Raw genomic sequence first — 12,176 nt, 5'->3', positions numbered from 1 at the left:
CTATTTAGAGTTCTTAAGTAACAAAGCAAAGCCTCTCGGAATATCGTTGGGTCCCGATGAGTGGGGCTCCTTGTCGATAGGTACTAACACTTACAATTCAATCGCATCGTGAGAGCATTCGACTCGTGTAGGGATTGTTGTAGACACGCCTCTCACGCCGAAACGTTTTCTTTAGCCAAGCGGGGGAATTAAAATAAAGTTCCATGTTGAATTAAAATTGTGTTTAATATTTTACGGGCTGGATGGTTTGGGCGACCTCATCGTGGCATGGATTTTCTGTTTTTCAGAGAAATACTATTGTTTTCATAACAGCTTCTCGTACCCAAACGATTTTAGTATTATTTGCAACCTTGTAATACCTCTCTATTAAACTAAAGATGATTACCCTACCTACAGTACCTAATCGTCAAATTTCCACCAAGGTATGTATGTACCTACTCATAAAGGTAGATAATTCGATCTACAATCGGAAAAGAAATTGCCACAATCTGAAACGTTTTCAGAAATGGATCGCTAAACTCAGTCTGAGGTTATTAGCACCTGCACGAGTCGTCAGTGATGCCCATCTTGATATAATCGCTTAGTCACCCCTTACTCTACCAACGCGCAGCGCGAAGTTCCTAATGGAATGGTCTGAGTATTAACAGACGTCGCTAGACAGGGAACCAATCTAATACTGTCTATACGTACGTTTAGATACAAATTTCCTCTGAAACCTGAAATTACAGAACTTATTTCAAGCTGTGTATTAGATTAGATCTCTTTTTACATGAACGCTTTGTATTTTTTCTGTTCAATCAATCAATACTAGCTATATCTTTACGCTTTAGGACTCGAAAATATTTTTTATTTAATCTGGTCTAAGGCTTTTCAGACTATGGTTTAGGTGGCGGTGGTACCTACTGGTGCTATGGATTCGATAGCACTACCCTACTAAAACACGTATAAAATCTTGTCTGGGTGAATTTCCCGGACCCAAAAATTGCGTGGCATCGATGAAATCGGTACTAATAAGCATTGTTATAATGTTCTAACATTTTTTTTAGGTAGATGACATAAAAACCTATCTGTAGCACTAAATATTTTATTAATAGAATTAATAGGTTTCCCAAAAAAAAAAGTTAAACCACATAATCTTTCATCGCCGTGTTTGTCCACACTTCACCTTGATGTATTAAATACATCATTGATCAAAAATGTATCGTTATTTATATTAAAAATTAGTTTTATTTGATTCGTGAATAGGTAAAGTATTGTCTCGGAATGCATTTATTCAAATATTTAAACAATACAACGTATGGTTAATAAAAAACCGTTTTTCCTAGACCTACCTTTCATCGCCATGTCCTAAACATATTTGAGCATATTGCATATTCTAACGTTTTGCGTCGCTCCCGTTGTGCGTTAAACGTTGCATATAAGCAACGTCGAAAGGCTCGACAAGAAACGACGTGTGTACGTGCCTGCGTTTTCGAGCTATAATTAAAAGTATTAGATTTTTTTGGTACTGGACATTTTTTCTTTCATCACCGTGGATAGGTCTAACTTCTATTTCTATAAGTTTTTAATCTCGATTGAGCATTCAATACACTGCCATTTATATTTAGTTTATTTGTAAAGTGTCCATTACTGTGAATTATTCCCAGTTTTTTAGTAAATTGAATTATATCCCTTGATTTTAATCGCCGTGCTCTCATTGCCGTGGTTTCCGTGGACAAAATTTGCTATGGTAATGAAAAAAAATACACGGGAATGAAAAAAACCTCATCGCCGTGCCTTGTAAAACAGTTTCCTTTCATTGCCGGGGCCACGTGTTTCATTTCCGTGACTTATGTTTTCACCGCCACTGGACAGGGATGTATCTATTTATAGTTATATTATAAAAATAATATCATGTGTTACTGGGTTTTTCATATTATATTCTATTATTATTGCGTATAAATTAATAGTATTTATTTTTAAATGATGTAACGGTTTACTCACGCGTATTTATCGGGCTACCCCGATAAATACGCGTGAGTAAACCGTTACATCATTTAATAATGAATCAGTCTCACGATAGTTATTATAAAAGTATTTATTTTTGTTTCAATTATTAACTTTATCATTTAAAAAGTCTTGTACACTAAAATAATATTTCATTGCCATGGACGCATGTTTCATTGCCGTGCATGCATGTTTCATCGCCGTGGCACGGAATTTTCAATCTTGTATATCTCGTTAGTTTTTTAAGCTAGATATTAAGCAAAACTGCATATCTGATCAAAAACTTGAGTAAACACTATTTTATCTTGTTCTAAAGTTGAGGAATAAAAAATCCACGGAAATGAAGACTTTATTGGACCTGTTGAAATTCACTCTTTTTCTTTCTATATAGGATATATTATAAACACATTTTGCAAAGAAACACAGCCTAATTACCTAACTACAAGATTTAAATTTAATTTCAACCGACTCCAAAGGTCTAAAGTTTTTTGCGTCTATAAATCCTACAATCATTAAAATATCTAGGTAGATGTACAAAAACACAGTGCTATTTCCTGAATTTCTACTTTCAATTCCCAGTACTTATCAGAATCCTGGACTAAACTTTGGCCTGAGTTATTAGTTGGGACCTACTTTCTTTGCTCCTCACACAACGAAAGTTTATAAGAACGATATCCAATTTATTACATGTGAATAGGCAGTAATCTCAATTAAACTAGTTTTGTTTGAAACTAAGATCGTTTAATTCGTATATGTATAAAGTATAGGTATATCCACAGGGAGTTAGGGACCACCATCACATAAACTGAAACTGTTTCTGTAAACAAGTCTTAACAAAGTTTTGTGGTTAAGTTCTACGGTCTCTTAGTGTTTCGTACAATTCTATTGTTAAGTATGAATAACTAAGCGACAAGATAATGTGCGCAACGTTATTTATTGCCTATTAACATTCTAACTTATTTAACGACAACATCAAAGTTAAATAGGTATCTAAGTACGTATGAAAGTAAAGAGACATGTTTAAGTATTATTATTTACAGTTAAGAAGTAGCTCCATACGAAACTAATTTGAAATTTGACTTTAATCAAAGCTTAATAAATAAGTATAGTATTTAAATAAATAGACGAGTACTTTCGTTATTCTGATTATTTAGACCTTGTTTTACAAGGCGGTGAAAAAGCGTTCGAAAAATGCACAAATTTTGCATCCGTGTTATGGTAAGTAATGAAACCGATTTCAGCTTTTAATTTGAATTGGTCGTAATCGATATTCATTCATTACCTACTATGAAAAAAGAAAATGGGTACCTACTGTCCACCTGCTTTATATCTACTGGAAAAATAATAACCCATTATTACTTTATTACTAATTAATAAGATTTAACGAGGACAGTAGGTATAGCTACTGACTATAAATTGTTGTGGCAGTTATATATTATATGTACCTACAGATTATAAAACATAAAATTTTAGGTTATTCCCGTGCATGCAAGTAAGAATGTTGCTGACTTTTTCAGAACATAAAAAGGGGGTTTCTATTTTGCACAAATAAAAAAAAGGGGAACAGCGTTAGGTTACATAGAATCTATATTCCAAATATTGGGCAGCTTGTAATTATATCCTTGTATAATTATATTATTATATTATTATATTATCATAAGCCATTACTCAAGATATGCAATTTCTTGTGACCAATGACGACATGGGTAAATAAAAAAGGAATCAACGTAATTTTGATTATTTATTTATATAATTTATAAATGTCTAAACCACGACATTATCATTATAATCGATTATCAATACCATTATAAAGTTCTGTCAAAGATGGCGTGATTTATGGTCAATCCCCACTGAAAGAGCAGTTGACGTTTTTGCCGACTGTCTGCTGGTCTTTCAGTGGGAACTTAATACACTGAGGTGCTGCATTCATACTACTCTGGCTTATGGATACAAAATTAAAATACTTCTATATTTTTCTCATCTTTTTGTATTGACAAAGGCCATTGAACTGCAACACGAAATTCTTTTACAGAACTGGCAATGAATCATTCGGTTTATCTTTAATTCTTAAATTAAGATCAATAATTACAGTTTTCTTAAATAAATCGACTAAATCACTTCGTATGTGCGATTTAATTTGCTGTAATCTTCCGCCGCCGGCGCCGGCTATTAACCGCGACAACCTCTCGTTGGGGCACTCCACAGAGACTGAACATAGAATTTTCTCCTCTTCCTCAATTTCTTCATAGTACTCAAGTTGAACATTTAATTTGTATGGTATTTCCTGTGACAAGAAGTCTAAAAATTTAGCCCTGACTGCTTCCTCTATTAATGACTCTGGTCTCTGGTCTGACCATTCATTAGGAGAGTATTGGAAATTAGCAGTCTTTGCATTTGTTATTAGGTATTCCTGAAAATTCGAATAATATTGTTTACTCATGAGAAATGAAGGTGTATGAATACTATACATGTAACCTTTGTGGATGCTGGTGATAGCTTTTTTCTTTTTTTTTTGTTGGGAAAGTTTTCTATGAATCTGTAGTTTGCAATAGAAATGCCTCATACCTTAATATCTTGCACACCATCTCCATTTAAAGCAGATATTAAAAATACATCTGAGAATTTGCTATACCCTTTCATATGTTTCTCAATTTTACTTTTGTTTTTGTCAGTGCCCGGTATAGGTCTACCAGCAATAGCACCATTTGTAAGATTCTTTATTATTGATAATAATTGATGTTTGGATTTTAATTTATCAACCTGAAAAAATAATATTATTATGAGGGAATAATGTTTCATTGAATTGATTAATTCCTGATACTTTTATATGTTATACTGTTTAAACTATGTTGGTAACTGTTTACACAAGGAGTATTTTTCAATAATTATTTTGTTTTTTATTTTAACATTATAAATATGGACAAAAATAATTGAATTGAATCTGGAAAAACCCTTTTTTTTTAAAATAAACTTACTTTATTTAGTATTAAGAAGCTTGGAATATCTTCTATCATATTCAGCATGTGAATGACATCAGAGTGAAGGGAGTCCTTGGTGTATCTATTTGAGACATCATGCACTACACCAACAACATCAGCACACCTTAGGCTCTTGTGGCACGCCTTGATCATGGACTCCGGTAGATTGTACCTGATATAGTAAAAAAATGCAGCAAAAAGATATCAATATTGCAGGTTGTGTAGCAGTGGCTCCTATGTTAGAATAGGATATGAGAAAAGAGAAAGCATCAATAAAACCTTGTAGGCAATTCTTTTTTATTAATTTTTGAAATAACTATGACCATGGCTTTAACATGCAAACAATAAATATAGTTTCACATATAGAAAAATTAAGTTCAGACTTACTTCTTTTGTTCTTTTTCAGTGACCACTCCAGGAGTGTCTAAAAATATAATTTGTGTGTCATTTTGATATGTCATAGCTCTCACAAGTTTCGTTGTTGTGTGTACTTTATTAGATGCTGCACATATCTGTAATGAAACAAGTTATTGATACATGAACATTTTACTAGTATCAAGTTTTCCATTAGATCTATTCATTATTCATTGTTAGACTTAAGCTCTGTGTAAATAATGTAAAAAAAGTAATTATAAGGTTATAAACAGAATATACCAACCTTTCTTTCCGTAACTTTATTGATCAGTGTACTCTTCCCAGAGTTTGGAGCACCGATAATAGCTACGTTTACTACCTTTCCTAAACATCTTCTGCTGGCTTGTTCCGGTTGTGAAGAATAATTCAGAGCTCTAAAATACTGGGCTTTACTGTATGTCATACGAAAAGCACATAAAATCAGAGTCGACATCTTTTATAGCAAAGCACTAATAACGTTAATGTTAAGGCCACTTTTTTCTTGCCATACAGTTCAGATAGATTTAGTTAGTCAAGTACGAAATTAAAGACCAAAACAAACAACACGCTGATTTCGAGAATGACACCATAGACTTGACAGTTGAAAATTGACTGACAGTGACAACTGACAAACAGACTTGGTATTTCTAATCTTGGTATTGTAATGGGAATCGAGATTCGTTAACCGCATTCAAAGAATATGTAGGACTGTGGGGCAGGCTGTTGGACCTTTAAAGTAAATGTTAGCCATTTATTGTATCGTTCTGAACTTGATTTCGAATTAAAACATATGTTGTGACAATATTACCATCATTAAATTCAATTCATAAACAGGAATTGCTACAGTAGCAACACTGTAGCAGGTTGTTTGTTGAGTATTTTCCAGTTGAGTAACTTCATGTTGTTCGTTTGCTTGCTGGCGATCATCGTACAACGAGTAGGCAAAGTGGAGAATAAAAATCTTTAGTTTCTCAGACCCTAGTGAAAGACGTATCTAAATAATAAAGGTGCTTCAGGCTTGCTTAAAAAATCGCCGGCATGTTTCTGATTCTGCTCAGGTAAAGTTTCTATACGCATGTAATGTACTTTTATTATTTTATTTTCCGCACTAACTCAAGTTATTTACTGAAAAGTTAAGTTCTTTTAATTTATTTAAGTATGATTGCGTCTTTTTATGTTTTTGTTTTACTATTTCCTAACATGTCTCGCTATACACTATTTTCACACATTTTACTTTTATTTTTCCAGAAATGTCAGAGATAAAGTATAAAAATCAGATTTTGGCCGCTATAGATCACTTGCGTTCACGTAAATCGCGCCCCGATATAAATAGAATTTGCAAGTTTATGCTCAAGTGTTACAAAGTAGCACCTAAAGATACTACAGCAGATCTCAAACGTTGCCTGAAGGAGAAAAGTATTTTTAAAGTTGACTATAAAGATAATGTAAGCTATAGAAACGCTGCTAAGTGGCGAAAAAGATCAAACCAAAACAACAGTGAGTTGACCCTGTATGAGTATTCAGCTTAAAACAAGTTTCCTGTCTTTCTACTTGGAAGTACAATACCAATAATATTATGATTGTCTCTTACTCCTCGGCAATTTAAAAGGATTTAATGTAATGTGCCCCTGTTAATGCAACTATTATCTTTTTTAGAAATGGCAGCTTCAATTGCGACTGGTGAGAGACGAGTAATAACCTCTGCAATTGCAACGCTTATATATCAGGATCAGAGCTACCTGGAGAATGGAATTGCTTTTGATGATCTTGTGTCAGCTGCTGGATCTCAAGGATCAAAGTATTCAAAAAAGCAACTTGAAACCATAGTCAACAAAGAGTTATCTTCTGGAAGTTTAGTTAAATTACAGAATGGCAATTTGGCTTTAGGCCCAGCTGATCATGATGGGGACAGCTCAGATAGTTTCAAATTTGAATATACTGCTGATTTGAATACAAAGGTAAGATAATATTTTGGCCACTTTTTAGGGTTCCATATACAAAAAAAGGTAAAATTGTTACATTTTTACTGAGTCTGCCTGTCCAGCCATCTGTTACCATCTGTTACCAGGCTGTATCTCATAAACCATGAAAGACAATGTATTATTGTTGATGCTATCAAAGCAATTCATAAAATAACATCGAGGGCTAGTCTGCAATTATTGGTGCAGACATTTATATTTATTGATGACTAGCTGTTTCCCGCGGTTTCACCCGCGTAACATTTTTTTTTCTTGGCCGCAATTTTTCCATATTTCTCACCGTTTAAACCTTCCCTGGACTGGTACGAATATTTCAAGACTAAAATTAGCCAAATCGGTTCAGCCATTCTCGAGTTTTAGCGAGACTAACGAACAGCAATTTATTTTTATATATAAGATCTATATTGCACTATGTGTACAGCAGCATTGGTATCAACTCGGATTTGACGTATATTTTTTAAAGTAAATACTCTTTTGTGTCAAGGAAGAGGTACAGGCATAACAAGTTTTTTTTTCTAGTAATTGAAGTTGATATTATCGTCAAAATACGTTATTAAACATATCAGTACGCAATTATTGTTTATATTTTTAGATGACGTCTTCAGCCAATTCTTCATGCAGATCGTCACCTCAAAGAATGAGGGGAAGGCCTAAAAAACGCGGAGGTTCATCTAGTAATGGACCCAGTAGCAGTGCCTCCAGAAACGCTGCAGTTCGTGTCGGAGAAAGGCGGAAAATGGCTAAAAAAGTTTTTGACCCATCAGACAATATAGTACCTAGCAAAAGGAAACGAGGTCGTCCAGTGGGTTCACTTAACAAAAGCACAATAAAAAAACGGTTAATGATTGGTGGACACCACAAATCTGAGGAAGGAACACCATTATCTGAGAGTCAACTTTCCTTGGATGGAAGTGGTGATGACTTGGAACAAGACGAACCCTTACCACATGAGACCTCTGGAGTTTGCTCAGTTTGCCTCGTGCAGAAACCTCGTGGATCTAATGATAGACTAGTAGAATGTCGTGATTGTAACAACAAAGCTCATTTGAGTTGTCTCCAATCAGGATCGGGTATTTTGAAGCCTCGTCCTGATAACACTTGGCAATGTCCCCATTGTAAGACATGTGTGGTCTGCTGCGAAACTAATGATGCTGTAAGACTATTTAATTTTCCATATTGAAGTAATTTTTTTTAGATCAATGTATAATCAGATGTTAAATTTTGGTTTTATTGCAGGGTATTCTCACCGTGTGCAGTATCTGTTCAGACGCTTATCACGCGCTCTGCCATAGCCCTCGCATACCCGAAAGATTGAAAGCTTGGGACCAATGGGAATGTAATAACTGTCTTGAATCGCGACCAACAGTAGTTGGATCACCTGCAATTATGCGTGGGAGTATGGAATATAATGCACAAAGTTCGCCTTCGGTGGATCCATTCTTGAAACCACATGAGCTTGATAGAGCCCCGTCTAAACTAGCAGATGACTTACCTATTGATCCAAGCATACCCGATATAAGCAACTGGACTACTGATGATGTTTTTGAGTATTTTACTAAATACTTGCCAGAGGCTGCTCCTATTCTCAAAGAACAGGTGTGTAATCTATTTTTTTTATAAAAATCCTACTCCAGACAGGAAGCTGCACTTTTTTAAGCATATTAAAGTATTTGGCATCATAAGAGACTCGAGCGACACGAGACACGTCGTGCTGTCACTTTTACACATGGGAATATGTGAGACTTGAGAGCGTGATTACGCACATGTTTTTTATTCAGCTCTGATTGTAATAACACCTATGCATTATTCAAAAATGACTGGCAAAAGACTGGTACGACACACGCTACTGCTGTTGCGGCGGTCGCCAACAGTCCGCTCGCTCGCACCACGCTCCAAAAACGCTGGTTTCCTTAACGCAACTGCGCATTTCTTTATATTTGTCTTAGCCCCATTTGCCACAACACGCGCGACTTATTTGTGAATAAAAAAAATGCTCCGCCTGACGCCCTTATTCTACCTTAACCAGAATGTAGGATGAAGGAATAAAAATATTTGCTCATAGTTTCCTCAACTTAATTGTTTTGGCCAGTCGTACTTTAATGTCGGAGTAGCAATGGTTTTAATAATTGTGATTTAATTTCAGGAGTTTGATGGCCAAGCGATTAGTATGGCGCGGCGAGCCGATATTGTTAGAGGTCTTGGGTTGCCTTTAGGACCTGCCTTGGCTCTATACCGTATTATTGTTAAACTACAAACGAGAAAAGATGATTGGACAATGTGCTGGGGTTAACTAAATCCTATAATTATATTTTATCCCTTTACTTTTAGGAATAGAAGTAATTGAAAGTAGTATGTATATAAATAAATAAACTCTTGACTGTAAAGTGATGAATTATTTCATTTAATATTTTGTTTTTCAACCCGAAATTATCACCATGCATTACCTATCACTTTAGTTTTATTTGTACTGCAGCAAAGATTGATATAAAAGTTTGAGCATCATTGTCATCGACACCGTCGATAAAAAAATCTCTACTCTACTTACTAATCTTTATTTAGGTAACAAATTACCCCCTCATAAAGGCCTGTAAGCTGCAATTGGGGGCCTTTACCAAACACTGCAGATTTAATTTTTAATAGTATTTTTTACGACTACGAAAAAACATCATTGAATAAGTCCGATGCTCTTTAAGGCGTACACGGACACAGGTCCATCATGCAAAGGCCATGTTGAAAAATTTAGTCAATTACGAACACCGCGACACCAGAAGTTTATATAAGAGATTTTAAGTCCTAAATAAAGTTCTAAAATTCAAATCAATCAATTTCGATTGAGTTCTGTTGTTTTACTGTACTGTACTGTACTTTAAAGCTACATCATCTTAAATTAAACCCATACATTAACTTATACGTTAATAGTGTCAAATTTAAACCAATTTATTTTTACGAGAATTGGGACCCTTCACAAATGTTTATCCAAGCCGTTTTAATTGTACAATCACTCCAAAGTTCTCATAATACGACACATCTTATGAAAATAAATAATAATACTGGGATACAATGTATACTAAGTTCATTCTGATTCGATGCTAATACTTATTCTTGAACAAAGAGATGGAGATTCAGCATCAGTGGTCTTTTTCTTTTTGGACGTACCTAACGTCCAAATGATAAGTGTTTCGTTTATTATCGCTCGGATCTGTAATTTCCAAATTGTGAGTCGTATTGCAAACAAGCTAATTCTATTATTTCTATTAGAGAAATTGTTTAATCCTCTTTAGTATTTATTATTCTTAACAATATCAAAAATTGTTCACAAAAATACTCGAAAATTTCACGAATAATGGCAACGATCTAATTAATTAGACGTATGACTGATAAGTTTGTGCGTAGTAGTCGTTGCGTGTAGTCCGTAGTCCATAATAATAATGTTGGTTTTGGCTTAAAATATAATTATCTTTTTAAATTTTACTGAGTACTAGCTGTAGCGTTCGACTTCGTTCGTGATTATAATGAAAATATGAGACAATTTTTTAATATTTACAAATTGATTAAATAATTGAGTTATCGTAAAATAGAAGTCAAAAACTAATCTATACTAATATTAAAAAGCTAAAGAGATAGTTTGTTAGTTAATTTGAATACCGTGTCAACAATTTGATTTTTCAGTTATAATGTTGTAAATTTTTGCAGCTATAACAATATATAATGTCTAAAAATTAATAGATTTAAAGAATCTCTAAATCCACGTTTTTAAATGCCACTCCATTCAAATTTTATCAAAATCGGTCTAGCCGTTTCTATAGTTGCAAATTGCATTGTCATCGGTTTTGAAGCTACTCTTAAAATTTCAGCCTGCTAGGTTATCGGGAAGTGCTTCAAAATGCTTAGAGAGAGACAAAAAATCCAACCGGAACGACAAGCAAGAAAAATAAGTGTATAAAAACGTGGGAAAAATCGAGATTAAGCAAAGGATAGCACGGTCAAAAACACATCAAACTATATACTAATATCCAAATATAAGCTGGATTGTAGTAAAATGTTGTGTTTCTAGCTTTAGATGCCCTCTACGCTCGTCGACTTCAGAAAACGTATCTTAATTTTATCGTACTTCTATTCCGACTCTTTTCCAAGCCCTTTCATTTGAGCCTAATAATATTGATTATTTTTAAAGTAACGGGCCCATTACCCTGGTATACCGCCCTGTTCAAGTTAAAATTCATTCGTGCATTATCATTTAAATTGGACTTAATTACAGATAATTTTGAAATTACGGCATGAATATCCACAGTTTTCCTAAACCTGTTTGTTAACGAATGCTCGAAGAGAAAGAAGTTTATTGTACCCTACAATTGGCAGCTAAATAAAATTACCTAGCGGCTGGGTACTGTGTACTGTAATCTATACTCTATACTAATATATAAAGCTGAAGAGTTTGTTTGTTTGAACGCGCTAATCTCAGGAACTACTGGTCCAAATTGAAAAAATCTTTTTGTGTTGAAAAGGCCATTCATCGAGGAAGGTTATAGGCTAAAAATCATCATGATGCGACTAATAGGAGCGAAGATACAATGGAAAATGTGGAAAAAATAGGGCAGGTATAAATCATAACTTATATCTTCTAACGACTTCTACACGCGGACGAAGTCGCGGGCAACAGCTAGTTACTTATAAGCAGGAATCGAACACATTCCCTTATTACAGGTGTAGACAAACAGACTATTGGCATCTGTGTCTAATATTGACTAAAACTAATGGAGTGACAATAAGTTCTCTACGTAATATATTTTACATGCATGACAATGAAATAATAACTCTTTTTACAGCAACATAGCTAGAA

General features: G+C 34.3%; 2 protein-coding genes across 2 annotated transcripts; one reads left to right on the top strand and one right to left on the bottom strand.

The window, feature by feature from the left end:
- Window positions 1-3,708: 3,708 nt before the first annotated feature.
- LOC113502407 (GTPase Era, mitochondrial) lies at window positions 3,709-5,981 on the bottom strand. The gene is made up of 5 exons (XM_026883970.1): window positions 5,623-5,981; window positions 5,352-5,476; window positions 4,962-5,136; window positions 4,552-4,746; window positions 3,709-4,396 (listed from the first exon to the last, which is right to left on the bottom strand). The coding sequence occupies exons 1-5, from the start codon at window positions 5,809-5,811 to the stop codon at window positions 4,013-4,015; spliced, it is 1,068 nt and encodes a 355-aa protein (XP_026739771.1). The 5' UTR covers window positions 5,812-5,981; the 3' UTR covers window positions 3,709-4,012.
- A 76-nt stretch (window positions 5,982-6,057) lies between these two features.
- LOC113502405 (histone acetyltransferase KAT6B-like) lies at window positions 6,058-9,724 on the top strand. Its single transcript, XM_026883968.1, has 6 exons — window positions 6,058-6,415; window positions 6,606-6,854; window positions 7,014-7,315; window positions 7,929-8,489; window positions 8,573-8,932; window positions 9,480-9,724. The coding sequence occupies exons 2-6, from the start codon at window positions 6,608-6,610 to the stop codon at window positions 9,624-9,626; spliced, it is 1,617 nt and encodes a 538-aa protein (XP_026739769.1). The 5' UTR covers window positions 6,058-6,415; window positions 6,606-6,607; the 3' UTR covers window positions 9,627-9,724.
- The last annotated feature ends 2,452 nt before the right edge of the window (window positions 9,725-12,176 follow it).

The sequence above is a fragment of the Trichoplusia ni genome, chromosome 17 (assembly GCF_003590095.1).
Source record: "Trichoplusia ni isolate ovarian cell line Hi5 chromosome 17, tn1, whole genome shotgun sequence".
Taxonomy (NCBI): Eukaryota; Metazoa; Arthropoda; class Insecta; order Lepidoptera; family Noctuidae; genus Trichoplusia; species Trichoplusia ni.
The sequence above is the reverse complement of the archived record's forward strand: the minus strand, read 5'-3'. Positions and strand labels throughout refer to the sequence as shown.

Coding starts and splice junctions, on each gene's coding strand:
- LOC113502407 (XM_026883970.1), bottom strand. CDS start 5,811: ATGTCGACTCTGATTTTATGTGCTTTTCGTATGACATACAGTAAAGCC. Junction 5,477..5,622: donor ATAAAGTTACGGAAAGAAAG/GTTGGTATATTC, acceptor GTTTCATTACAG/ATATGTGCAGCATCTAATAA. Junction 5,137..5,351: donor ACTGAAAAAGAACAAAAGAA/GTAAGTCTGAAC, acceptor TTACTATATCAG/GTACAATCTACCGGAGTCCA.
- LOC113502405 (XM_026883968.1), top strand. CDS start 6,608: ATGTCAGAGATAAAGTATAAAAATCAGATTTTGGCCGCTATAGATCAC. Junction 6,855..7,013: donor AAGATCAAACCAAAACAACA/GTGAGTTGACCC, acceptor TATCTTTTTTAG/AAATGGCAGCTTCAATTGCG. Junction 8,490..8,572: donor GCTGCGAAACTAATGATGCT/GTAAGACTATTT, acceptor GTTTTATTGCAG/GGTATTCTCACCGTGTGCAG.